The sequence below is a fragment of the Myxocyprinus asiaticus genome, chromosome 26 (genome assembly GCF_019703515.2).
Source record: "Myxocyprinus asiaticus isolate MX2 ecotype Aquarium Trade chromosome 26, UBuf_Myxa_2, whole genome shotgun sequence".
Classification (NCBI taxonomy): Eukaryota; Metazoa; Chordata; class Actinopteri; order Cypriniformes; family Catostomidae; genus Myxocyprinus; species Myxocyprinus asiaticus.
In genome coordinates, this window is record NC_059369.1 from 27,789,050 (window position 1) to 27,814,898 (window position 25,849).

The window sequence follows — 25,849 nt, forward strand, 5'->3', positions numbered from 1 at the left end:
CTCAATTACACATTTGATTTCTTGTTCTTAGTGGGACTTATTTCCTTATAGAGCTGTTCAGTTTGTAGTCCACAAACCCGTAAGAGAATTCGCCATGGGTCCCTCTGGATTTTCCTATGGGGTTTTATAATGGGAGTTTTGGATTTATGAGTAAAATAAGGTCTGTGGTAAAAATTACTTGACAATATGTGGACATTTTGTTCTACAACATTTATTACACACTTTCATACCTCAAACATGAATATTGTATTGAATTGCATACTTTTTTTTTTTAAATCACATAGCAGCTTCAAAATTCATGTTTGAAGTATGAAAGTGTGTACAGTATGTAGTAGAACAAAACGTCCACGTATCCTGAAGTAATGTTTACAACAGATCTTATTTTACTCATAACTTGAAAAACCCCATTATAAAACCCCAAAGGAAAATTCCGATGGAACCCATGGCGAATTAGACTCCCGGTTTGCCTACAAATTGACATGACATCCGAACAGCTCTATAGATTCTACGCTTGCTTTGTGTCAGGACTTAAAGGAACATCCTGGGTTAATCTCAAATCAGCAGCATTTGTGGCATAATGTTGGTTACCACACACACACACACACACACACACAAAAAGTTTACAAAAAAACAGTTACAGTAAGGCACATACAATAGAGGTGAATGGGGCTAGTCCATACAGGTTTAATTGTCATGCTAACAATGTTATAGGCCTAATATTGGATTTTATTACATGTAAAATTTGTATGCCTTGTGGCTATACTTTGAAATGTTGTGTACTTTAGAATTTGAGGACTGGCCCTATTCACTTCCATTGTGCCTTACTGTAACCAAATTTTTTTTTTTAGACTTTCTTAATTAAAGGAGGGGCAAGTCAAATTTATTTATTTTATTTTATTTTATTTTTTATTTTTTTGGAAATCAACACCAAGCTGCAAATGGAAGCTTCAATATTCCTTTAACTTGACATGGTGCAAAACTGTTGTGTCAATACCAAGGCCTTTCCATAAAAGACCAATCCATGCATGCTGTAGGTGTGCGGGACAAGATAAATCAAGGGAACACAGTCAAAAACTATAATTTAATTACTGGCCTTAATAATGTGAATGCGCAATATCAGATGAAAACCACAAGATTGCGACAGAAACATTTGGATAGCTGATGATGCTTGGCTCCATCTAGAAGCTCTTTTATTTCCTCTCCCACACATAAAAGAGATTATTCTATAACTTCAATTCTCACCATCAGGACCTCTGCTAGTACTCTACTTTAGTTGGGAGCGGCTCTGTTACATAAGCAGCATGACAACAGGATTCCAGAAATTCCTACTGGAGGAACAACTATATGATCCCTAAAGAGGCAGAGTGCAAGAGAGGGAGTTACAGCAAATGACAGCAAAACTGACTCAACACACGCAAACAGCTGATCCATCTGCAATGTTGGACCAGTGTATTACCCACTACCAAACGTTCAGGAGGTCATTTCTGTTATAACTGTCAATATCAGGAAAGAGGCCTGGACTTCCTCATTGTGCTTGTGGGAAACTTGGGATCAGAAAATAATCTACAATACCCAGGGGTGCTTTAAGGTACCTCTGGGCCCGTGGGCTCACTGGTTCACAGAGGCCCCCTTCCACTTGTTGAGTTGTTGAACTGCTGTGCATTAACGGACGCCTTAAATGGTTGCGCATGTCAACAATTGTGTCTCCTGCTGAAAGCTCCCGCGAGCTGGGCCCCATGGGAGTTGTAGGCCCCTGGGTTTCAGCCTGTATAAGCCCGTGCGTTAAGGCGCCCCTGACAATGCCATCAGCTTGACAAAAGCATTTGGCTAGTAGTAGTGTAAATATAATTTCAAAACGTCTCAGGGGATTTTACCTCAACAACAGCAGGTCACTGAAAGAGGAACTGAGAAGAGACTGACAACACCTTTCATGTAATATACATTATAGATCGAAAGAAAGAAAGAAAGAACTGCGGAGGTAAATTGAAAATTTATATTTTATTGCCATCTAGTGGCAAATGCGTGAACTGTAAATTTTAGTCTGAAGATACAGTAGATTGCTGTTGATAGTCACATGAAGGTGGAAACAGGACCTCATGCACTCACAAAGCAGTGCCACTTTTTCAGCTGTTTGTGTAAGATTCATGATAACGCTAACCCTAGTTTGTCGTGCCAGTTTTGACAGAGGCTACAAATATCATTACAGCACTAAAATTGAAAACTTCCTGTCCCTGTGCTACTCATGTCACGTAAGTAAAATACGTCACAAAGTAAATCAGTTAGGAAACTCATTAGGAAACTGCCTGTTAGTAGGCTATTGGACAGGAAAACAAAATTCTGCTTTATTCAGTCGAAAAAGGGACTGGTGTGTTGATTAAAAATTAGAACAAAAAGTTAATTAAGTTTTGAATAAAACACGGCACAGTAAACAGCTTTTTAGAAGTTTCTTTGTTCAAGGCAAAAACAAAAAAACAAAAAAAAACAAAACAAACAAAAACAAAAAAAGCCTTTCAGGGATATTGTCTTTTAAATCTTGCAGTAAAGACTCTGTCCTGTGGAGGGCAGTGGTGCACAAATCAGACATACCAATAAAGTCTATCCTTCACAGCCGCATTGTCATTCCCATTAAAAATCAAAGATGGCGCTACCGTGAGTAATGTCTCCTCACAAATCAACTAAGTAGTACACGCTATATACCATGTACTTATTACCTTTATACCGTTGTTAACAAACAAACAACGGTAAACTGTCTTTTAATATTCTTACATATAAGCACCTTTCACACATACAGCCTTTTCCAGAAAATTACCTGCAAATTTCAGGTTAGAGGTCATGTGTGAACACGATATTTTTGAAAATACTGGTAAATTTTGCTCTGGCAATTCCCCTTAATGAGAAGTTGTATCATTACATTTCCATATTGATGGTATGTGTGAACAGCACATGTGGTACATTTACCAGCAAAGGCAACCAAACATTTTTCCTGTAATTTACCTGCATGCATATGTGAACGGCCTCTAGACTCTCTTCCCTCAGACAGGTGAGGTGAAATGAAAACGGTGAGCCTGTGGAACAGTAATCACTCGCCATTGCTGTAACCCGTGGCGTGCACAGATCTCAGCTGTTTTTTTTTAAAGAGTATACTTATATATACTTAACTAATTCTTTGCTTTTGGGGTATTTAAGCAGTTGTCTTGTATTATAAACATGTATTCTTTATTTTATTTTTTATTTTATTTTTTCCAGACATGGTCTTTGATAATCCCATGTTTTTGGCATCTGTCATAGTAAAACCATGGTATTTTTTATTTTTAAGTAGCCTATCTTTGAGTACTATGACAGTATCATTAAATGTGAATATAATCATTCAGTCAATAATACCATGGTATTTTTCTGATAGTGATTAGTCTATTAGTTTTAACGAAAAACAAACTGGGTTTGCCTGAAAGAGAAAGCTCCTAATGGCAGTATTCTATAAAAGATGTATTAAATTTCTATCACTGAAAACGATGCTACTGCTGCCATTATATTTAATTAAACTGTCTACACTGCAGGTGAGCCATGTGATGTCGGAAATGCGGTAGCAATCGAGTATTAATCTGTTGATGAACTTATAACACAATATATAAAGTGGACATTTTATCTGACCTGTGTTGGTTTGCATTTATAGTTCTGCATTGGTGTGTCAGCGTGGTTCTGTGAGTACACAGCCAAAATGCTAACTATATGTTTCATAAATAAACAAAAGCAATGCAAGCAATCAGTAGCGGTTGTAGCTTGTATGGCACCCTGGGCGAAACCCGCTTCAACGGGTGGGGGGGGCGGGGTGCCTCGTGCTGCCCCCCTGCAAGATGCCGCCCTGGGCAGCTGCCCATGTCGCCCATGCCTAAATCCGCCACTGCAAGCAATGTAATTTCTGGATTCTAAAGTATTTATTAAATTATTGAAGCATAAAAAATGAGTTCAAAGTATGTGAAATGTAGGCTACATATTATTTATTTTACATGTTTTTACAGGCAGAAAATAAATTAGGAAATTACTGTATGCATTCTCTCGGCATAGTTTTGACATTCCGTGCTGATAAAGAAGTCATCAAAATAATGAATAACTACTCGCCTCAATAACACATAATTGGTGTCATTTTAAAGACTTTACAATGAATACAGGCAATATAACCAACTCTTACCAGGTGCTTTTTAATTTGCTGGCAAATTAGAAGTGTTCCGTTTCCAACTTATGTATTATGATTATTTACTCTACACAAACTGTCAAACACCATCAAATCATCATGCCGATCTGAAAGTTCACGAAAACACATTATTTCACTCACATAGGCTATTAAATTAATATCAAGTAATGGCCTGGAGAAAAAGCTTTTAGAGTGTATATGCTGTAAACAGATATCTTCTGTTGCATTTTGCTTGTAAACAGCTGATGTTTGTGGGCGACTTTGATGCTCCGGGGCGAATTTAAAACAACATTTTTGCTCCCTCAAAGGGCACTGCTGCGGAGTGAGTAGGGTATGGGGAGAACCACTTGCAATTGGAATCCGCTCCCGATCTGCTGGAGCATGCACTTTTAAAAGAACCTCCTCTTAATTTTCTTCAATATGCCCACGATTTACAAAGAAACCTCATAATAACACTATCACTGTTATTGTGAGATTATTACGAGACTTTAATTTTGTTTTATTTAACCATTTTAATTGAATTATTAAAATTTCTACTTTTTTCTGGAGGACCAGAAGGGAACCTTTAGATTTGTGAACGAAAGGTGCTGGGGCTTATGCCCCTGCTGCCCCCGTTCTGTGCACGTCACAGGCCGTAACCACATTTTCATATTTGTTTAATCCAGGTTTTTAATGTTCGTTATGCTGGCTGTAATAAAGTTCACGAGATGGGCAAAGAGGAAGCTGGGACCGGCTTAACAAACACGTAAGACACTTTAATGTGACACTTTTCAGTTGATATTAAACACTATAACTGCTGCTTTTCAACAGCTCCAACACATATTGCTCTCGGTATTACACCAACAACACTGACACGCAGACAAACAGCTTGTGTGTCTCTTTCTGTCGTCTACCGCTGTCTCCTTTTCCTCAAATACTCCCGCCGCCCCTCACTGGAACGCGAGACCGGTGTGGCACACAGGTGGAGCTCATTCATTACTCATCTTCCCGGCTCCACCCTGCTCGCCACATTAGCATTATATCTGATAATTCAGTTTTAGTACAAAAGAGAGAATTCATTGAGTGTTCTTGCCGTTTTATGACCCATACAATTTTGTAGGGAGCGCTGGTTGCCTTTCAGGTTCTGCAAGTCAATCATTTGAGAAAAAGGAAAAAAAAAACATATATATATATATATATATATATATATATATATATATATATATATATATATATATATGCTGTCACATAGCGACGTAGATTAACCACCGTGTAAGGGGCCGTTCACACCTAGAAAGTTTTTTGCGTCCGTCCGCAATGTTTTTTCATTGTTTTCCTACATATGTGCGAGACATCTCGCTGCTTTTTCAGCGTCTCGTTCAGGAGCCCCGTGTTTTTAGACGCCGTGTCAAGTTAAAAGAACTTAAATGAGCTTTAAAGTTTTTTTTTGTTTTGTTTTTTTAATGAATGGCAAGCAGAAAATGTCCGTATTCCCCTGAAAAATATAAATGAAATAGTTGCGATGAATTCACACCTGTGATTGTTACAGCGCTACTCAATGTACACACCCATGGTCAGTTTGATGGTTTTCAATACATGCTAAGTTTGATAACGCGGAGAACGTAAAGTTGTAGCGCTCTAGAATTTAAAATCGCTTATAGCACATTTAAATGCGTTTCGAAATACCTGTGCTCTGCTCTATTTGCGGCGGAGCGTTTAGGTGTTTTTTGTTGTTGTTGTTGTTGTTGTTGTTGTTGTTGTTTTTGTTTTTTAACTGTGTGAACGGCCCCCTAAAAACAAAAGTTCACATTTACCGATTCCACTGTAGAGCCATTCCTCAGTCAGCCATGATTAATTTATTTCCGATGTGAAAATGATCAATTACAAAGGATTTCCAAAAGTGAGTATCATTCTGCTGGTCGTGTAATGATCTTAGCATGGCACGCCCATGAATGTGAACTTCTCTCAGAATTTTTTTTTTTTTTTAAAAAGAAATTAAGTACAATATATATTCTGTTTAAACGAGCAATTCGCAAAAACAAATACTGACTTCACCTTTAAGTAAGTGAATATTAAGTTAAGGACTTGCTGTTGGTAATACTGCAATTTAAATACACTACACTTTGCAGTGTGGCCGTTAAGCCGTTTTCACCTTAATTTATTTTATTTTATTTATTTATTTATTTTTTTTTTTGACTGACCTTGTTTAAGGTTTATTGGCATCTCTCCAGAGTAAAATTGAAGTGTTAGACTATAATAATGCTTTTAGAAATAATTAATTCAATTATGTTGTTTGGAATAGGTACAAGCACGCTAAAGAACACTGTAGTGCCCATGTAGTGATGTAGGTTCCTCTATGGACTGAGTAAAGACTAGCATAAATCTTGGACCTGCAAAGTCGATAGCCATAAGCTTGTGGCATATAAGAATCATTTCCACCATGGTGCACACATAACACATATCTTGTGTAATCCATAATTTATTTGATTATGTTATGTGAAATAGAATGGGGGATAACTGCCCTGCCGTGCTGGTCTTGGACATGTACAATGCTGCCTCATTCCTTTCTTCCTCATTTTATCTCACAACATCTATTATTATTGGTAGCATTCAGTATAGCCAGAGTGCAGATGGAAGGTCATTGTTTTCAGTTACAGATTGGATCCTCTATACCCAGTATCAAATTGTCGATCATGATATCATGTCTGCCGGTAGAAGGAGAGGAACTAGATAGAGACTGAAGTGTTGACCAGCTTTCTTAGCAAATGTTAAACTAGGGAAAAAATGTGACCTTCCCAGTTCTATGACTTTTTAAGCATATGGGACTATGTAGGCATTGGAGTTTGGGATAATTGTATATTTAATTTTTCCAAGGTTTGGAGATTTGTAGCAGCAGTAGTACACTTGAATTGTTCAGTTAATGGTGCCTGCAGTACCTCTACAACATGTTTACATACTGTAAAATGAATGGATAATGCATGTGCAACGGGAGCCAGCTGGTACGTGATAGCTGTGCGGTATGTGGAAACCTCTGTTCACATGGATATGTTTTATCTTATGATCAGAAAAGAAGTTTTAACAAATTGTTCCAGAATATAGAGGAGAGCCATTATTTTGCCTTAATTAGACTTACAGGCTTTATGCAAATGATTTAAAATGGCATTAAGTTTAAATTTTTTTGTTGTTGTTAAAATTAGAACCTTCCTCCTTGATACTTACCCCTGATTTATCTGTCAAGAGTATGGTGAATCTTTTGACAACTGTGTAGTTAAGATGGACTTTACAGCTCAATTAATGCATTTCAACCAGCAAAATAGGTTCATTTCTGCCCTCATAAGTATGTAGGCTGGTTAAGATTTTCTTGTGCTTTTAATTTTGCATCATAAAATCCATCTCTTAAAGAAAAAAGGTAGTTTTTCTCTCTCGCTTTCTCTGTCTCTCCCTCTCAAGAGTTAGCCTTTGCTCTGCTTCTTTTTCTCTGTATCCCCCTCCCTCTCACTGTTTCTTTCTTCTCTTTCTTTCTTGCTGGCTGCTTTTCATTCCTGTTTCTCTTTTCATTGTTTTTTTTTCTCGCTTTTCTTTAGCTCTTTGGGACCTCTATTTCTTCTCTTCCTCTATTCAGGTTTTCTTTATTCTCTTTTCTGAATAGTTGTGGTACTTAAAGGGGAAAGGGAAGGAGCAGGCGAGGGAGGTTAGTTTTAGTCAGATCTCAAGCACAGCACTTCCTCCTACTGCAGTCAGTCTCAATCAGACTATGCCAGGGACCTTTTATGTGAGCATTTTGTGCACCGACTTACGTAAAGTGCTCGGTTTAGTCATAATGATATTAGGTGCCTTTTCTGCATCCAAACTTGTCTAATTTTGAGTAATGCAATGTAAAGTACTGGGGCATTGTGTCTCATTGGCTTTGTTTGTTGTCGGGTTTGATGTCACCAACTGGTGATATATTGGCACATTGTGTTACACTGCTGTAGTTTCATGTGAGGGCTGTTATCTCCTGATATGTTTAGGCCTCTCAGAGACATCTTCATCACAGCACTGAGCTGACAGGCAACAGGATATTCTGCGATGTTGCACATTACCATTTAGAACCTGAAGTTAGGAACATAAAGGGAACTTAGATGAGGCAAACAAGACCATTACAAATATTCAGGATTGGGGGACCCAATCTGCTGTTGACAAATCCATATTTGTTTTACCAATATTGCAAAAATTGGGTGTGTGTTCCAAAAACCCTTTAGGCAAGTCAGGTCACTCGGCAGCCAAATTCGTAATGCCTACGGGCAGCAATTTTGTCCACTTCTATCTACTTGAAAGGGGACAGACAAAAATATCCAAGTTTATGGTCAAGATTATGATCAAATAACATTTCAAATCAGCAATAAAGTCTGACCACAATGGTATCATAAATTGTACCTCTTGAGCTCAAATCATACAAATCTCGAGTAAACTAACAGGCAATGTGTCTAACAAAAAGGTGATTGGCTCTTCTGACTATTAGACGGGACATCCATTAATACAGCCACCATATTCAGCATTACATCTCTATAACAATATGATATTTCTGCTGTGTTCCTCTTAATATCTATGGTGGTTATGGCCCTGGTTGCAAAGCATAGGAGACTCATTAGGGTCATTTAATTCATCCAGAAAAAACAATACTTTTTACAAAAAAAATTTAATGCCAGATGTTCTTCCAAAAACTTGATGAAAAGAGTAGGTGCCCAAGGTTGAGCGTTCACGCAAGGACTGACCACTCTGTCTAGCGCACATGTAAATGAGAGATTGTGCTAGTAGAAACGGAACAGGCCATTGGAAGAATGGTAAGTGATTAAAAATGCAGAATTGATGGAGCAACAGATGAAACTTTTTTCTCTCCATAAGTAAGAAATGAAGAAAAAAAAAAACAGCATGATGGAATGGCAGGCTTGAAGGGGAGAGAAAGGTGAAAGACAGATGAAAGTGAAAAGAGATAAAAGCCGGAGTAAGGAGGGTGTGGGATAAAGCAGGAGGAAGGGAGGCAGAGATGAAAGCAAAATGAGAAAGATAAGAACAGAGTGAGAGAGACAGAGAGGGAAACGGAGGGAGAGAGAGATAGTGTACAGCGCAGAGAGAGGGGTAACCATGGAAACAAGAAGAAGGTACAAAACAAGAGAGAGACAAAGGGGTTTTGATTTAAAAGAATGAAACTTGGGAGGAAGAAAAAGTAATTCAGGTTGAAATTTGTTACCATGAGGTGAGGGAGAAATACAAAAGAGCATAGGCATATAGAAGGACAGCAGCTTCTTCCAGACTATTTATGAGACCCTGTAAATGAGAATTTGCATACAGTCAGGCCTTACAGAGACCCTGAGTATTTACAGGCCTCTTCGTTTGAGCGTAAGGCCCCATACCACGACAAGAGCCAAAGTATATTATGAGCATAGAAGGGTGTATGGCACGGCAAAGATGCCAGAGCACTGCTGTTGCATTGTCAAAATTATTTGTGAAACTAGCCCTACTAGTGGTAAGGCAGTCAGACTCGTGCCATCAGTCCATTTAACTGCCATTAGCAGGATTATGAGATGAAATGGCATGGGGAGGCAGGAGGTAACTGTTCTCTTGAAGGCAACGTTTAGGAGTCAGCCAAGACTTTGACCTCCCAACCTCAGACTGCAGGGAGACACAGGCAGCGAAAGGAGTGGCGCTACTGAATGCATCTAGGCCGTACCGGCTGTGGTGCCCGATACAATGAACTTGAGCCTTCACAAGTGAGTTTTGCAGGGTGTGTACTGTTGCCTCATTCAAATGCAAACAATATAGCCTCCTATTTACATTCATATTTGTCTATCTACGTGGTCTTGGAAACAGATATTGGGTTTTTATTCTGTGGTTTTTGAGTCTCTTGTGTCTCTCTTTTTTTCTATATCCCTCCCTTCCCCCTCTGTTTCTCTCTCTCTCTCTCTCTCTCCTCTTTCTGTTTGTCTCTATCTCTCACTCAGCCACCCTACCCTGTACTCTCCCTCCCCCTTTCTTTCTCTTGATCTCTCTCCTATTTCTCCTTCTTTCACTCTTCTTCTCTCTCGTGCTCTCTCATCTGCTGCCCCCACTCTCTCATGCTCTCTCCTTTCTTTTCTCTCTCCCTTTCCCTTCCTCTCCCTTTTTCCATAGCTCTTTCTCTCTCTCTGTTCCTTTTATATCCTCCTTGCTGAATGCTCTTCTCCCTTAACTGTCTTTCTATTTTCTATTCACTCTTTTTAGTCTTGATTCTCTTTTTGTGCCCAATATTCTGTCCCAATATTTTATCTTTAACCCCATTGCTAAATGAGAGGTGTAATATTTTATTTAGAATTCGGAGAACCCGTCTCCTGTATTTGTGTGTTTGAGTGTGATGTTCTCTGAAAAGCCCCTATAAAAACACACAAACATTGAAATCAACAGTGTTGAATCATCAGGGCCATGTGTGCAAGAGGCATATGTTTTTGGTCTTGTGCAAGCCCCTGGGTTTCAGTAACAGAAACTTTGGGTGAATGAGATTAAGACATCCAGGATAGAATTTACACACAAAGTGCTGCAGATGAGCACGTTGTGAGAGAATAACTCCGTATTTGGCACTTGGATAAACTAGCTCCTTCCCTCTGGACACATGATTTAGAATTTAATTTTGAAAGGAACTAACTGCTGGCAGTTATGTTAGTGTTTGGGTCAAAGTCTGTGTCCACTGAGTGGTTAATAAGTGGCTATACATAAGACCACCACTAAACCCAATCTTACAGCAGAGTTTTTGAAGATCTTGTAGCCTGAAAGACTGATTAAAATCCATTTGTCTTTGTTTTCATGCATGTTTGTTCAGCCTATTCTAAAGGCCTTTGATATGATCATTTATCATGGAGACATGTAGATTAAGATGACACCGTAACTTCATCTGCCTCTACCATTAAAACCTAATTGTAGTACATCATAAAGAAAGGTATATAGGATTATTTATGTGACTGAAAATTATTTGTCATAATGATGAGGCAACATTTTAACTGGACAGCCTTTTAACATTCCTACCATTAGATTGTGCTTTTGATTTTTAAATGTGCTATGTCAGTGCCAAAGCTAGATCATCCTTAAAGGTTTTTGAAAAGTGTATTTAATTGTATTTTGAAAGGTGTATTTCAGCGTGTTTTGCTGTTAAAAGGAACTTTAGTTTGACACTATAAACAAGATGTTAATGTCCCAGACTGATCACACAGTGAATTCGCCACCAGTAGGTTGAAAATTTGGTGATGGAATCGGAAAATCAAATCACTGCACCCCTGTGGCCGAAGCTTGAAGTGTTGTTGAACGTATGGGCAAGCGTGAGCTGCAGTTTCCGGGTGAAATGTCCATCAGCGAGTTGTATTTTTAGTTGTAAATTATATAATACTGTCAGCAGGAATGCATATTTTATTAACTGTACCCCCTAAACCAAATCCTAAACCTTACCGTCAGTGGAGTAAAAATGTATTTTTAGAGCAAAACTTCTATCTCCGAAATGCGCTTACCATTGTTTATGTGAACACTGTTACTTCCTGGTTCCAATGAGATCAGAACCCGTTTCTCAGAGGTTGTTGTAGCACTAGAGGGAAATGTGTTCATGCTAGAACTGATACAAAAATGTCTGATGGGTGATGACGCTTGTAAGTAATTCGACTGAATGGCGTTGATTTCAGGGTACTTGAACTTTCGGAAGTAACATGTTGATTTCCTGTGTGATCATGATGAATATCCAGTAATATTTCAGAAATAGCATGGCCAGCTGTATTGGTTGTTTTTGCTCTGCTCACGAAAATAGTTTGTCTACAGTGTTGCGAAGCATAGAATTGTATTTCTGTCTAGTGAACACAGGAAATGGAAGCAGTACAAACAGAAACACTGAGTACTGTTATACGAAATCTTGAAATGTTGCTTAAGTCCAATTCAATTAGAGGACCGGAACTAACTGTTGTATAATACTGATTTAAAAATTCTTCGATGTCAAAACTTAAAATGTAATTGATCATGCTGTGCATTTAGAGAAGAATTCTCTGACCTATGAATTAACCCTTATAGTGTATCAGAGTGTTGTTTGAGGGTGTTTGTTTTACTGTGCTATAGGCGATTTCAGCTGTTTTGCTAACGTTTGTCTAACCCCAAGCCATCTCTCCAAAAGCCTGCTCCCCAAGTCATTCAGATAGCTTGTTTTGTGATTTGCTAAAAAAGTGTGGGCTCAGACAGAAAAGTGTGATTTCTTAGGACACCTATTTATGTGATATCTTTTAGGTGATAAGTACGTATGGTTATGCATGGTATTCCAAAAAAAAAAAAAAAAAGAAAAAGAAAAGAAAGAAAAACAGTTACTTACAGCACTTTCAAACTAAGTGTTACATTTTGTCCTCCTTTTTAGTTGAGGAAAAACCTGACCACTGTTTTACTTTTACACCCCTTGCATCATTATGGAGTGAGCTGGTGTTAAGTACTATTGATGGGTGTCACGTTTCCTAAGGTGTCTCCAGCAGTGGACTAGTGAATGAATGAGCCACAGCTCTTTGATGAGCTCAGGTATAAGTCTTTGCTCAGGTCATATTAGCACAGAGGGGGTTTTTAGTACTGCAGGGAAATGAAAATGATTTGCATGCTTGTACATCCCTTTCAGTACTCACAGTGTAAGTAACTAAGTAACCAGTTACTTACCTACTTTCCTCTGTATCATACACTCATACTGCCACAGAAAACAGCACAAAAACAGTGCAGGCAAAAGTGTTCTCTCTCATATTCAGTCTTAGGACTGGGTATTGTTACAGATTTCCTGATTTGATTCATATTAGCAGGCTCTTGATTCAATTTTATTCTGATTCATTACGTTTATTTCAGTTAAATGCCATTTTGCTTCTCTCTCAGCTAATGTAAATTATACAGGGAATCTTACTTAGTACATTACAAAAGTATTAAATAAATAAGTAAAAATAGGGCAAAAAACAGTAATATTGAATAGTGAGCAGTTTTTGTCATTGTTTCTTCATTTTTGTTACGTTCAAATTATGTTTGGTAAGTTGAAAGAGTTAGCTCGACTTGGTCTCATGACAGGTCGTAATACTAGTAAACTGTGAAATTGAATGAGTTGGCTCATACAAAAAAATTATTTATTTATTTTGTAAAAATGTTTTTAAATTCTCATAGAGAGAAATAAACAAACCAACAAACAACGCTATTAAGATTTTATTTACGAAGTTTAACCCCCTAACCTAAATGTAAGCATAAAGTGTAACCCCTTACCCAAAATGTAACCCTCAGTTTAAATAGGAAAATGACTGTTGTGTACCACAGAAGAAAAAGAAACAACAGTGTTTTGAACAAGCATTCTTATGATTTTTACTAAACCATACCTAAACCATAAAGCCTACCCAAACCCTAAACCTAACCATTATATTAATAGAAAAAAAACTTTTGTGTGCCATGCAAGGAAGAAAACATTGGGATTTGGATTAAGACGAGGGAAGCATATAATTGATATACATAAGTAATTTGTGTTTCTTAAATAAATTTGTAGAGTAACCAAATTTTTTCATTGACATTTCCTTTCTAAAAATAAAGGGTGTGTCTCAATCAGTTCCCTAGTTCAGCAGTCAGTGCACTGATCAGTGTGTCAGCCATTTTTAGAGCTGTCTCATTAGAAAAATCGTTCCAGTGCACTGAAACCTTTGCTCCCTAAAAAATCCCACAATGTACCATAAAAACCAGGAAGCATCGTTGCTCACTATGTTCCCTTACCAGAAACGTCGTCATGTCTTCTGAAGTCTCTCAAGTCATTAGAAGACGAGCACAAGTGTAAAACTATGAAGTCCAAGCCTTATTTTCTCTTGAAAGTCCAAGCCTTATTTTCTCTCTCAAAGAGATGTGGTTTGTAATGTCTTTCATTCATAATTACCATGAAAGTGAAACAATCTTTTAAATATTTGAGTTGTTAAAAGGTTTAAAATGGACTCCAATACATTTTTATTTCTTTATTTATGCCATTTATATGTTATAATAATACTGTATGTTTGAATATCTTCAACAAAAATGAACGATAGTAATGGTGCTGATTAAGAACAACTGCACTTCAATGCGCAAGCTCATTAACGTATCGCAGGTGATTTGAGTCATAAGTGTCCCAATGTTCAGTGGATCAGTACCCTTACCAGTGCCTGAATTCGTGTTTACGATATACTGATTCACGACATAAGGAGCTAGGGAGCTCAGGGAATGTGTTTAATAGGAGGCTTGCTAAAATGTTATACCTGTATTGTATCAATTTTAAATTCTCTTTGTTGATTGGTTGGTCTCTATGTGAATAAAAGTCGTCCCTTTTCATTCAAGCCAAGTCCTGGGATATCTTAATGATTTGAGGCTTTGTTGGTAAGTTCAGCAGACCGCAGTGACATCTACAGGACAGGAGGTGCTCTACAAAAACATTTTCACACAGCCACTGAAAAGGTATATAGAGTAATAGATAAATCTAGATCAGTCGTGATCATTCAAATGAGGATCACAGTTAATTGAAAAATCTATATTTTTACTCAGCTCTGTTCAGTCTTTTGCTTGCTCCCTCTGTTCCGTTATAGGAGAAATCCACAAACTATAGGTAAATGTTTCATTCATAAAGGTGTAAAGAATTGATGCACACACACACACACATTAGGAAAATTTAGTTAACTAACAAACTCAACTAAAACCTGTAGATAGATTCTCAAACCACACACATCTCCATTCACACTCATCAAACATAGCATTTTCTTCCTTGCAGAACTACACAAACCTGTAGAGAGACAAACTTGCACACAAACGCAGAAGGTAAAAAACAAGTAGGCGTTCATTATTCATCATGTATTCTTCCTTGTGTGCGTGTGTGTGCGTGCGTGCGTGTGTGTGTTTTAAGGCTGGTTTGCACAAGTCTGATACTGCTGGGCAAATGGGGAGAGGATGGGTTTAAAAAAAAAAATACACACACACAGGCCCTGGATGGGAGCCAGTGTATTCTTTCTTTTCCCCAACTTTTGTTGTCTCTCCCTCTTTTCATTTTCCCCACAGGCGGGCCAGCTCTGAGTGTTGTTTTATGTACGCGTCCCTGGTCGTTTCTTCCTCCATGTCGATTCTTTGTCTTTCTACGTCTTATCTCTTTGTTTCTTCCCTTACACTCTTTCTATTCTCTCTCTCTCTCTCTCTCTCTCTCTCTTTCTCAACATCCTGCTATCTCTCCCCCTCACTCACTCACACCCTCCTTCAATCTCTCTTTATCTCTGTCTGTTTCCCTTCGCTCCCTACCCTATCTCTCTCTCTCTCTGTGTCCTTTCTCTTTCACTCCCTCCCTTCCTTGCACGATCTCTCTCTTGCACTCTCTCACACACACACACACACACACGACGCATCTTTCTCTCACACACATATACTCATTCTCTCTCTCTCTCTTCTGTCATGGATTGCCCTTTCCTGCTCAGTGATGAAAAATGTCCTCCACTCTTCTCAGAAACCTGTAGTATACAGCACAGTCCTCCACTCAGGTGTGTTCTGCTCTATAATAGAGGGTCTTTTGTGGGACGGCCAGCCTATATCGAACTGTTAATAAGCTCACAGGAAGTGTTAGACTAATCCAATACCTTTGCCATAATTAGGATCAGCCGGAGCACCTCAGCACACACCCAGCAAACAGGCAGGCAGGTAGTATCATGCCGCTCCTCAAGAAGACTCTAAAGAGTCCTGGAACTTCAATAGTTAATATCTTTCCTTACTGTTTTTCCTTTTCCTCTCTGTCTCTCTCTTCTTTCCCCTGCCCCCCTTCACTCTGCACTCCCCCTCTTTTTCTCCCGCTGATGGACTCCTCTTTTTTATTTTCGCACTTCACCATCCCCCTTTTCTTCTCTCTATCTCTCTTTGCTCAAACTCTTTCACTGCATTCTCTCTTTCAGTCTTTCTATCTCTCTTTCACTCCCCACCCCCTCTTGAGCACTCTTTCTTTTCTGTTTCCCCCTTTCTTTGACCTCATCTTTTCTTATGCTCTTGCTCTCTCCCTCCCCCAGTTTCTCCCTCCCTCTCTCTCTCTCTTTCTCTCTCTCTCTCGCTCTTCCTCCTTTTTTGCTGCATTCTCTCCTTCCCTCGCCCTCCCCCAACTCTTTTAATTCTCTCTCTCTCTTTTCTATTTCTCTCCCATTCACCCCCCCACCCCCCACCTCTCTATATCTCTCTGTCTAACTCCCCCTCCCTCTTCCTCTTATTCTCTCTCCCCCTTGTCTGTCTCACTCCCTCCCTCTCTTTCCAAACTGCTTTTCTTTCTCCTTTTCTTTCTTTTGTCACTCATTTTGTGTGTGTGTGTGTGTGTGTGTGTGTGTGTACTGGCTCTCAGACATTGTACAGTGTCTTGCAGCTTAATTATTTGTGATGCACAAATAAACAGACCTGTAGAACTCCTCTGCACTCCGGGAACATTTCGGCATATCTCACTCACTGGCTGTCTGACACCAACAGACACACCTCCACAGCCACTCTCAGTGTGCCGGCGATTAGAGATTACTCTGTGTATGCATATGTGTGTGTCTACATGCTGGCTTAAATCATGTGAATGGAGGAGAAAGTGTGCCACTATACATTTTGTGGTTGTGTGAGAACCTTTTGTCAGTATGAGCTTTTTAGAGAAATTTGTTTGTTGAAGGGTCATGCTGTATGGAGTGTGTGCGTGAGAATGAGAGATAGTGAAATGTGTATTTGTGTGTGTGTGTGTGTTTGTGTGAGAGAGAGCGAAAGAGAAAGAAAGAAAGGCAAAAGAGATGGGGGAGTGTGAGGAAGGGAGGGAGGGTAGAGAGACAGAAAGAAAGAAAGAGAATGGAAGAAATAGGTTTGTGTGTGTATGTGTGTAAGAGAGGCTGGCACAGTCAGTTCTGATAACAGCAACAGTAGGAGGAGGATGAGCTTGGCTCCGCCCCGCCCCCCCACCTCTCTCAGCTATAAATAGGGGCTGGGGTTTTTGGCTCCTCTCACTTCTCTTGAAGGATGAGATCCCTGAAACATCTTAAACATCACACCAGGAGTAATGTGGTAAGTGTTGAACCCAAACACACACATTGCCCAAAGCGTGAGTCATCTTGTGTTTGTAGTGATATTTTATTTGAACTGTTTGTTCATTGTTTTTTTTTTTTAAAGTTTGGGACTTTGTTCACTCTGAATTGGGAAAATGAAATAACTTTTTTTCCTTCTCACAGAATACAGCAGGACTGTCATTTATACTTAATTCTGTCTCTTTTTATAGTCTAGCCTCTCATATATTATCTCTCTACCTCCAATGCAGTGTGTTTCTCTTATTATCTCAACACACTCACAGGTTCTTTCAGTGCTAATCTTTGCACTATCGTTCTTCTTTTAAGTGTATTTTTACATTCACTTCAGCCTTTTTTAACAGAGCCATGGCTGCTATCTTGCTCGACTGGCTCTCTTGTCTTTCTGTCTTTCATTTAATCTGCCTCTCTTTTTTTTTTTTTTTACATGTTTTTTTAAATACTTTTTACTATTCCCTTCCTTACTTCTCTCCCTCTCTTTGTCAGTTCTCACCCTATTTTCTTTCCCCTCCCTTCTTTCTTTTCTTTCCTTTCCTCTCTTTCTGTGTCTTCTTAGTTTCAGTCTCTCACTCCCCACAACCCCTCCCTCTCTCTTTATCTTTCTGTTGTATTCGCTCTCTCTTTCACTCAGTTTCTCTCCATCTCTCATCCCCCGCCCTCTTTTCCTTTCACTCTTTCTCTTGCTCTTTATCTCTCTTTATCTTTCTTTCCTCACTCCCCTCCCTCACTCACTCAGTCACTCAGTCTATCTCTCATCCCCCGTTTCCCTCCCTCCTTTTCCTCTCTTCCTTCCTTTCTTTCACTTGCTCCCTCATTCTCCCTTCACTCTCTCTCCTTTAGTCTTTTTTCTGTCTGTTTTCCCTCCCTCAGTCTGAATGCTTTAAAAGCAGTAATTATAAATTACATAGTTATCAGGGCATTCAGGTTCCCCTCTCATTTCTCCCCCCCTGTCTCTGCCTGTCTGTCTCTCTTCCTCAGTTTTACAGCTGTCAGTCCTTATGACACTCTTACTCTGCCTCCCTCCCTTGTGTATGGTTATTTGTTTTTGCTTTTGATGAAATCAGTGTTTTGTGGCATTTTTCCTTAGCAAATCAAGTTACCAGCTCATTAGAGGCGATAATGTGCGCTAACGACTTCCTGAACAGAGTTGCTCTCAGAGTGTGAAAATGACATTGATTTAAATGTTATGATGCACTAGTTAGAACAGAGGTGACAAAGAGGAAGTGACCTTGGGTAGGAATGTGACCAAGTTCCACTTGATGATACTAAATGTAAGTAATATAATCATCGGCCTCCAAAGAATGATTTTTCTCATATGTGCTGCAACTGGATCTCTTGGGTTGCTTCAGTCAATCTCTTAAGTCTGCAAATAGACTGGACTCACTTTCTCTGCTCTCTCTGAGTGTCATTACCTTGCTGGTTCTGCTGAAACGTAACTATCCAGCCTTTCATAGTCAGCAGTGGCAGTACTTGATCTCGCAGGAAATGGTGTGGATAGTCCATGGATGTAGACTTCCTGGTCAGACCCAGACACTCTTTGTGCTTCACGTTCTTTTAAAGACTGTAAAGGAAGGAAGCATGGCGCTCACACAGATCTGTCTTATCTCCTATATCTAATGCATTCTTTGCTGGACTCAGAGGCAAGGCGTTGTCACAATGTCTCTCACTCTCACTGACTCAGTGCTATGAAAACCAGAAGCTATTTTATCATAAAATCTTTTATATTAATGTTTTAATGATGATGTTTGCAATTTTTCCCAGATAGAAGATTGGGTCTGGAAATAGATCTCATGACATGTTGCCACATTGCCAGAAATTACCGGGTCTGGTTAATATGTAATATGAGTTTTGTTTAATATGTTTTAATGGAAATCCTCACAGTTAATCTAAACAGCACTTATTTGCTCCCCTTCATCTGATACTCTTGCACTTGTGCTGTTGCTATAATGCTGTTGCGCTTATACCATTGCTAGTTCTGTTGTAGTGACACTGTTGCCATGACAGCCCTAGCCAGACTTTGTAGCTACGACTGTATTGTATTGATTCTTGCAATGGCAGATTTATTCTACACGCATTCTGGTTTCATGAAGTATTGGTGTTCGCTCTATTGACAGGAATTGCAAGAGGTTCCTCTGGTGCGTTGCTATTCTAAAGTGATGGAGCATGCAGTGGATGCCGGCACTCAGACAGACCCAGTGGTGGTCCTGTCTCTGGCCCAGGCTGCTGTGCTGGGCCTCATATCTCAGAATGAAATCTTCGGAGCCACCATCGCCCCTAATGGCTTCTACACGGGAGAGGCTCGTGACGGTCCTCCTCCCACTGGAGAAGCCATGGAGTATGAATATACAGATCAGTTAATTGGGGCCAATGGAGACTATCTGTCTGAGCCTAATGGGGAGCACAGGAGGCCAGAAGTACATTATGGGGCCGAGCGCAGACGTCCGGGGCACCGTGGGAGGACCAAGAGGCCCCAGAGTGAGGGTGAACCAGAGGACTCCACAGACAGGTCTCCGGACACACTGAATCAGGTGAAAGGAGAGAGGCCTGACTTCACTAGCCCCTGTTCTCAGCAAACAGATAACGAGCCAGAAGTGTTGGACCTAGCACCTAACAGAGCAGTGATGAAGGAAGAAGAGTGTAACAAAGGCTACCCTGAGTACCCGAGGGAGTCAAGCAGCCAACAGGTTGACGCTGACTGTGACACTCAGACTCTGGCCCAACAAAGCCCTGCAGTGCATGGAAAGGGACTGGCAGAGTCCTCTGAGGAAGGGCCTGGAAAAGAGGAGGAACAGGAGGAGGAGGAAGAGGAGGAGGAGAGAGCACTGAATCTGAAAACCTCAAAGGAGAATGTGAGCCCTGTAATGAGGCGCTACTATGAGTCCAGTGTGATGGCATATGAGTCTACCGAGATGGGCTTGTCAGGTGACTATGAGGAGGGCAGTCAGGCCATGATGTGGGCGGACGGTGAGAACTCATTGGGTCGACGCATGCAGATTGACCGCCTAGACATCAACGTGCAAATAGACGAGTCATACTGCGTCGATGTGGGCGAAGGCCTCAAGCGATGGAAGTGTCGCATGTGTGATAAGTCCTACACCTCTAAATACAACTTAGTAACGCACATTCTTGGTCACAATGGCATCAAGCCACATGAGTGTCTGCACTGTGGCAAGCTCTTCAAGCAGCCCAGTCACCTGCAGACACACCTGCTTACACACCAGGGCACACGGCCACACAAATGTACCGTCTGCAAGAAGGCCTTCACCCAAACCAGCCACCTTAAACGGCACATGTTGCAACACAGTGACATCAAGCCTTACAGCTGCCGCTTTTGTGGTCGGGGCTTTGCATACCCCAGCGAGCTGCGCACTCACGAGACCAAACATGAGAACGGACACTGTCATGTTTGTACGCAGTGCAGCCTGGAGTTTCCCACCCATGCCCACCTCAAGCGTCACCAGGTCAGCCACCAGGGCCCAACCTCTTTCCAGTGCACTGAATGCCACAAGTCATTTGCCTATCGAAGCCAGCTTCAGAACCACCTGATGAAGCACCAGAATGTCCGTCCATATGTCTGCTCGGAGTGCGGCATGGAGTTTGTGCAGATCCACCATTTGAAGCAGCACATGCTAACACACAAGGTACTGACACAGCAGGCCCTCGAACACAAGGTACTTAAACCTCATTCGTTTTTGCAATCTTCCCACCTTCTGTAATAATGGACCCTTTTTATATTTCTGTGTTTGGAACGTGGAAGTAAACTATTGCGAGGACTTCTATAGTGGTAAATAGGATACCATAGTAAATATTTTTACCTATTTGCTCTAATTGCTTCACTATGATGTTTCCACAACTTTCCAAAACACAGAATATATATATATATATATATATATATATATATATATATATATATATATATATATATATATATATATATAAATAGAGAAAGTGGGATATCGAAAGTCAGAAGAGAGGAAGATGCCAAATTTACTGTCACTCCCTCAACAGCTTTTTTTATGGATACTAGGGTAATATAACACAAAGAATAGTGAAATAATCGTAAATTAAATAATAACAAAATTGAAGTAAAAAGTTAGATTAGATGTAGTTAGATTTAACCAGCTTAATTATGGCTGAAATGCATCACCACCATCTGTGAAAAGGGTCTATTACTCCCACATGACTTTCAGATCCAGACCCCACCCACATTTTCCATCACTCCATTCCCGTAAATCTAAAGCATCACAAACACTTGTAGAAAAACGTGTCATTTGTGTGATTATGTATCTTGAGTTAAACGTCACCAGTGATTGTGTCTCAGGGATTGCCACAACAGGTTTCAGTGTAAACAGAGCTGTATGTCAGCCTCTCCCATCTACCCTGCAGCCATCCAGTCCGCCTCCTAATTTGCCATTAACCCGCCCCTGTCTATGTTCCTTTCACTAATAATAATAATATGTTTACTTTATATAGCGCCTTTCCAGAGCTCAAGGATGCTTCACAATAAAGAACAGTAACATCACAATCATATAGACAATCATATGGACAGTGGACATTTGCCCGGTCACTAATTTGGGGTTGTGTTTTGTGCTGCGAAGTGTGTGTTATAAACTGATATTTCCTCCTTTAATTTCTCACTCTCCACCACTATGATTCATCTTGCCAAAACTGCAGTGTCAGTAAACAGAATGTCACAGGTCAGCAGGGCTATAAACAAAACAAACCTAATTCACCATATTCATTATTAGAGATAATGATTCTCATTTTTGTATGAGAACACTAGATGATTCCAATGAGTTAGATGATCTACTGTATGTAGCACATATAAACTGAAAGTGTGCATTGGTGAGAGGCTGTTTAACCCTCTTTATTTGTTAATATTTTTGCTTGGTGGAGCTTCAGAGTTCTCATTGCAGTGTATGCATCTCTGTTCACCCTGCAGCATTGTGATAAAAACAGTGAATTAATGTGTGTGTGAATTTCTTGCTCAGTATTATGAATTCTAGTCAGCAATCAAGACAGGCACCCTACTGATGGATTCAGCTGTGATTATGACAACTAACCTATTTTTCTTATTCAGCTGATGCCAGTGATAAATAATTTCTCCTCCTGCTCACAAAAAAAAAAAAAAAAAAAAGAAAAAAAAAAGAATACAAAGTCTACCACTAATTACAAAAGTTTATATATATATATATATATATATATATATATTTGATGGCCAAAATGGATTTGCCTCTAAATATATTGCCATGTTTCATCTCTTTTTCTCTCAGGGTATGAAGGAATACAAATGTGACGTGTGTTCTCGCGAGTTCACTCTCTCAGCCAATCTAAAACGCCACATGCTGATTCACACCAGCGTGCGCCCTTTTCAGTGCCATGTCTGCTTCAAGACATTTGTCCAGAAACAGACGCTAAAAACACACATGATTGTCCACTTGCCTGTGAAACCTTTCAAGTGCAAGGTGGGTAAGAGTAGTTTTACACAAAATCGGCCATGCAAAGAATAACCCTGCTGGAGTCCAACGATTATTCAAAGCAATCCATATATTTCTGCGCATCAAACAGATGTATCACTAATGGTTGCCGAATTGGTTCTGTAGGTGTGTGGGAAGTCCTTCAACAGAATGTATAACCTGCTGGGTCACATGCATCTTCATGCTGGTAGCAAACCCTTCAAGTGCCCTTACTGCACCAGCAAGTTCAATTTGAAGGGCAACCTTAGTCGACACATGAAGGTGAAACATGGAATCCTGGACACCTCAACTGAAGGACAAGGTGAGAGCATGCATAACATGCCACATATCATAATTTCTTTTGACTCTTCTCAATGTTATATATATAAAAAAATTGTTCTACAATTTGCCTTTTCATCCCCGTTATAGGCTACTCATGTAGTTTTAAAGTTATAAAGACCTGTGTGAGTCTGCATAAATGTGGGGCTTATAGTGCATGAGTCGAAAAAAGTACATGTGTAATTAGTTTGCTAACTACATGGTAAAAATGAAGATTGCCAGACTAGTGGAACCCTTTGGAAAACATCTAGGCACCCTTAGTTTATAAGGTAAACTACTGCATATTCAAGGAACTTTCATCTATATTTCAAGTTCCTTTCCTATATAATGGGGTTACTGGAGGAACTGTTGACAGTCTTGAGAGTTCTTGCAGGAACTTATGGGTTCAGCTCCTAGAGTTAGAGTTCAGTTTTGGTTTGAGTCCTGTTTGAAAGGGTGCCTAAAAGTTCTCCAAAGGGTTCCGCCAGTGTGGCTCAAGTATGTTTTCATTTTTAGACTACAATGTAAATAAAAAAACCAAGAGTTGTGACAAAATTGTACTGATTCTGAGCTTTTTGTCAATGATCACATTCTAAGATAAAGTATTGTTTAACCCAAACTTTATCAAATCAAAAGACAGTGAAGCATCAAAGCTGACGATGTTGTTGGCCAGGGTAGACTCATGTTTGTGTCTCCATATCCTTCCATAGATGCCCTGCCTGATGCAGAGGGTCAGGAAGATTACGAGGAGGAGAGCTTTGATTACAGCGAGAGGGAAAATCTAGCCAGCAACAATGCACAAGACTTGGCCAAAATGGCCAAAATTAGCTACTACAACTACACCAAGGTGGCTGCACGCTACAACACTGCTTAAGTGGCTGACTGAGATACTAAGATACGGTTTAAGGGAAAAAAGCCGTCATGGACATTTCTTTAGTACTCATGGCTCTTACATGAGCCACTGAGGAAATAGCCATCATGAATGGGTGTGCACTGGAAGCCATTTTTGTCTCGGCTTGATAGCAGCTTCATTTTAACAAAAGTGTAATTTTACATAAGGGCCCATCCTGAAAAATAGAGGACAATGCTTATAGGTGCTGTTCATTTTGAAACAATAGTTTTCACAAAGTGCAGGTCTTAAAGGGATAGGTCACCCTAAAATGAGAATTATGTTATTTACTCTCCCTCATGTTTTTCCATACCCGTATGACTTTGTCTTCTGTGGAACTCAGAAGGAAATGGAAAAAGATGCAATGAAAGTGAATGGTGACTGAGGCTACATCTGAGGCTACATCTCTACATCTTTTGTGTTCCATGGAAAAAAGAAAGTCATACGTGTTTGGAACAACATTATCGGGCTAAATGATGACAGAATGTTAATTTTTGGCTGAATTATCCCTTTTAGATAAGATAATTCTGAGCCAGAGTCAGTGTTGCAGAGTCAACGATATGAACAGACATAAGGAGGCACTTCTATACAATCTACAGCTCTTTTCAGCTTGAAGACACCAAGATTATGATGCAACATGACATTATTGAACTTACCTTGTTGGTGGTTTTACTGTCTATCAAGTTAGGGACTATTTATAGGACTTAACCAAAGCTGACAAAGTGCAAATAGTTCTCGTTACATTTTAACTTCTCCAACATTGTTTTAGTTAGCTTTAAACACACTGTGACTTTGTTCAGACTCTTTTTCTCTTATTTGTTTTTGATGGACATATATTGTTTGTAGCTCACAGTGGGCTGATTTAGTTTGTGGGAGTGTCTTTTTATTTTTTATTTTTTTATTTTTTATTTTTTTATGTGGGCCAGTCCATGCAATTTTGCTGTATGGCCTTCTGGACATAGTGCTTTGTTTTTCCATAATTATTGCAAATAGTATTTATTGTTCATTATGTCTTGGCATTCACAAGTGTAAATACATTGATATTTAAGCCCAATGTTCCAGATGGATAGATTTTATTTCAATTTAAAAAAAAATATTGAGAAGAAAAAAAAAGGTATTTCTTTAGTTTACTTTAGATGAATGTAATAATACAAACTAAGAACTGTCTATTTAAAGAGTCCCATTTCACAGAGCTCATGTGTAAGACAAAAAGCTTAAGAAAAAGTTTAAAAAGTTAAATCTGAAATCCTGTTTTTTTGTGAATATCACTTTAGTTCACAATCTGTTCTTTACTACTTCTTACTAATCCATATTATTTTAAAAATATGGAGATCTTGCGTGTGTGTGGCTTAAATGACCTTATTCCAAACATCATCCATTTTAATCTCTTTGGAAAGAAAACCTTGTAGCGTACCGCATCTTTCCCAAAGTCACCTGTACTGTTTGGATTTGAAGAGGATGCCCTAAAAACACTGGACAAAAGTATTAACTGCCCTTGTGTGTGCAAGAGAGTGTCTCATCCATCATTCCTGCGATGAGCTCAGAAGTGATGAACGACAGTCTGTCTACATGTGACAGGGCCCGAGACCCAGCAGAGAATGATTGGGGAAATTCACCATGTATTCTCTATTTCCCTTTCTGCTTAGTTTCACACTGACAAAGTACAGTTTAGCTACAGTAGGCAACTCAAAATGTTAATGTGTAACATGAGACAAAATATTTGGTGGATTTTGCAGTGTTGTATGCTTACATTTTGGGCTTTTAGTCTAAGCTAGGCAGGAGTTTTTAGTTTTGTATAAGCTTTCTATTCTTTTGTTGCACACCAATGTGAATGATGTTGATAAATGTCTGTTAACCATTGTGCTATGGACATTATTCTAAATTAATACATTTACTTGCCTTTAAAATTGTGGACTGTTAATGTGTGTATAAAAAAACACAAGAACAC

At 39.4% G+C, this 25,849-nt stretch overlaps 1 protein-coding gene across 1 annotated transcript; it reads left to right on the forward strand.

The window, feature by feature from the left end:
- Window positions 1-17,180: 17,180 nt before the first annotated feature.
- Window positions 17,181-25,848, forward strand: LOC127416995 (zinc finger protein 710-like). The gene is made up of 5 exons (XM_051656662.1): window positions 17,181-17,221; window positions 19,353-20,909; window positions 22,512-22,703; window positions 22,842-23,016; window positions 23,723-25,848. Exons 2-5 carry the CDS (start codon window positions 19,395-19,397, stop codon window positions 23,884-23,886), a joined length of 2,046 nt encoding a protein of 681 aa, XP_051512622.1. The 5' UTR covers window positions 17,181-17,221; window positions 19,353-19,394; the 3' UTR covers window positions 23,887-25,848.
- Window position 25,849: the final 1 nt, after the last annotated feature.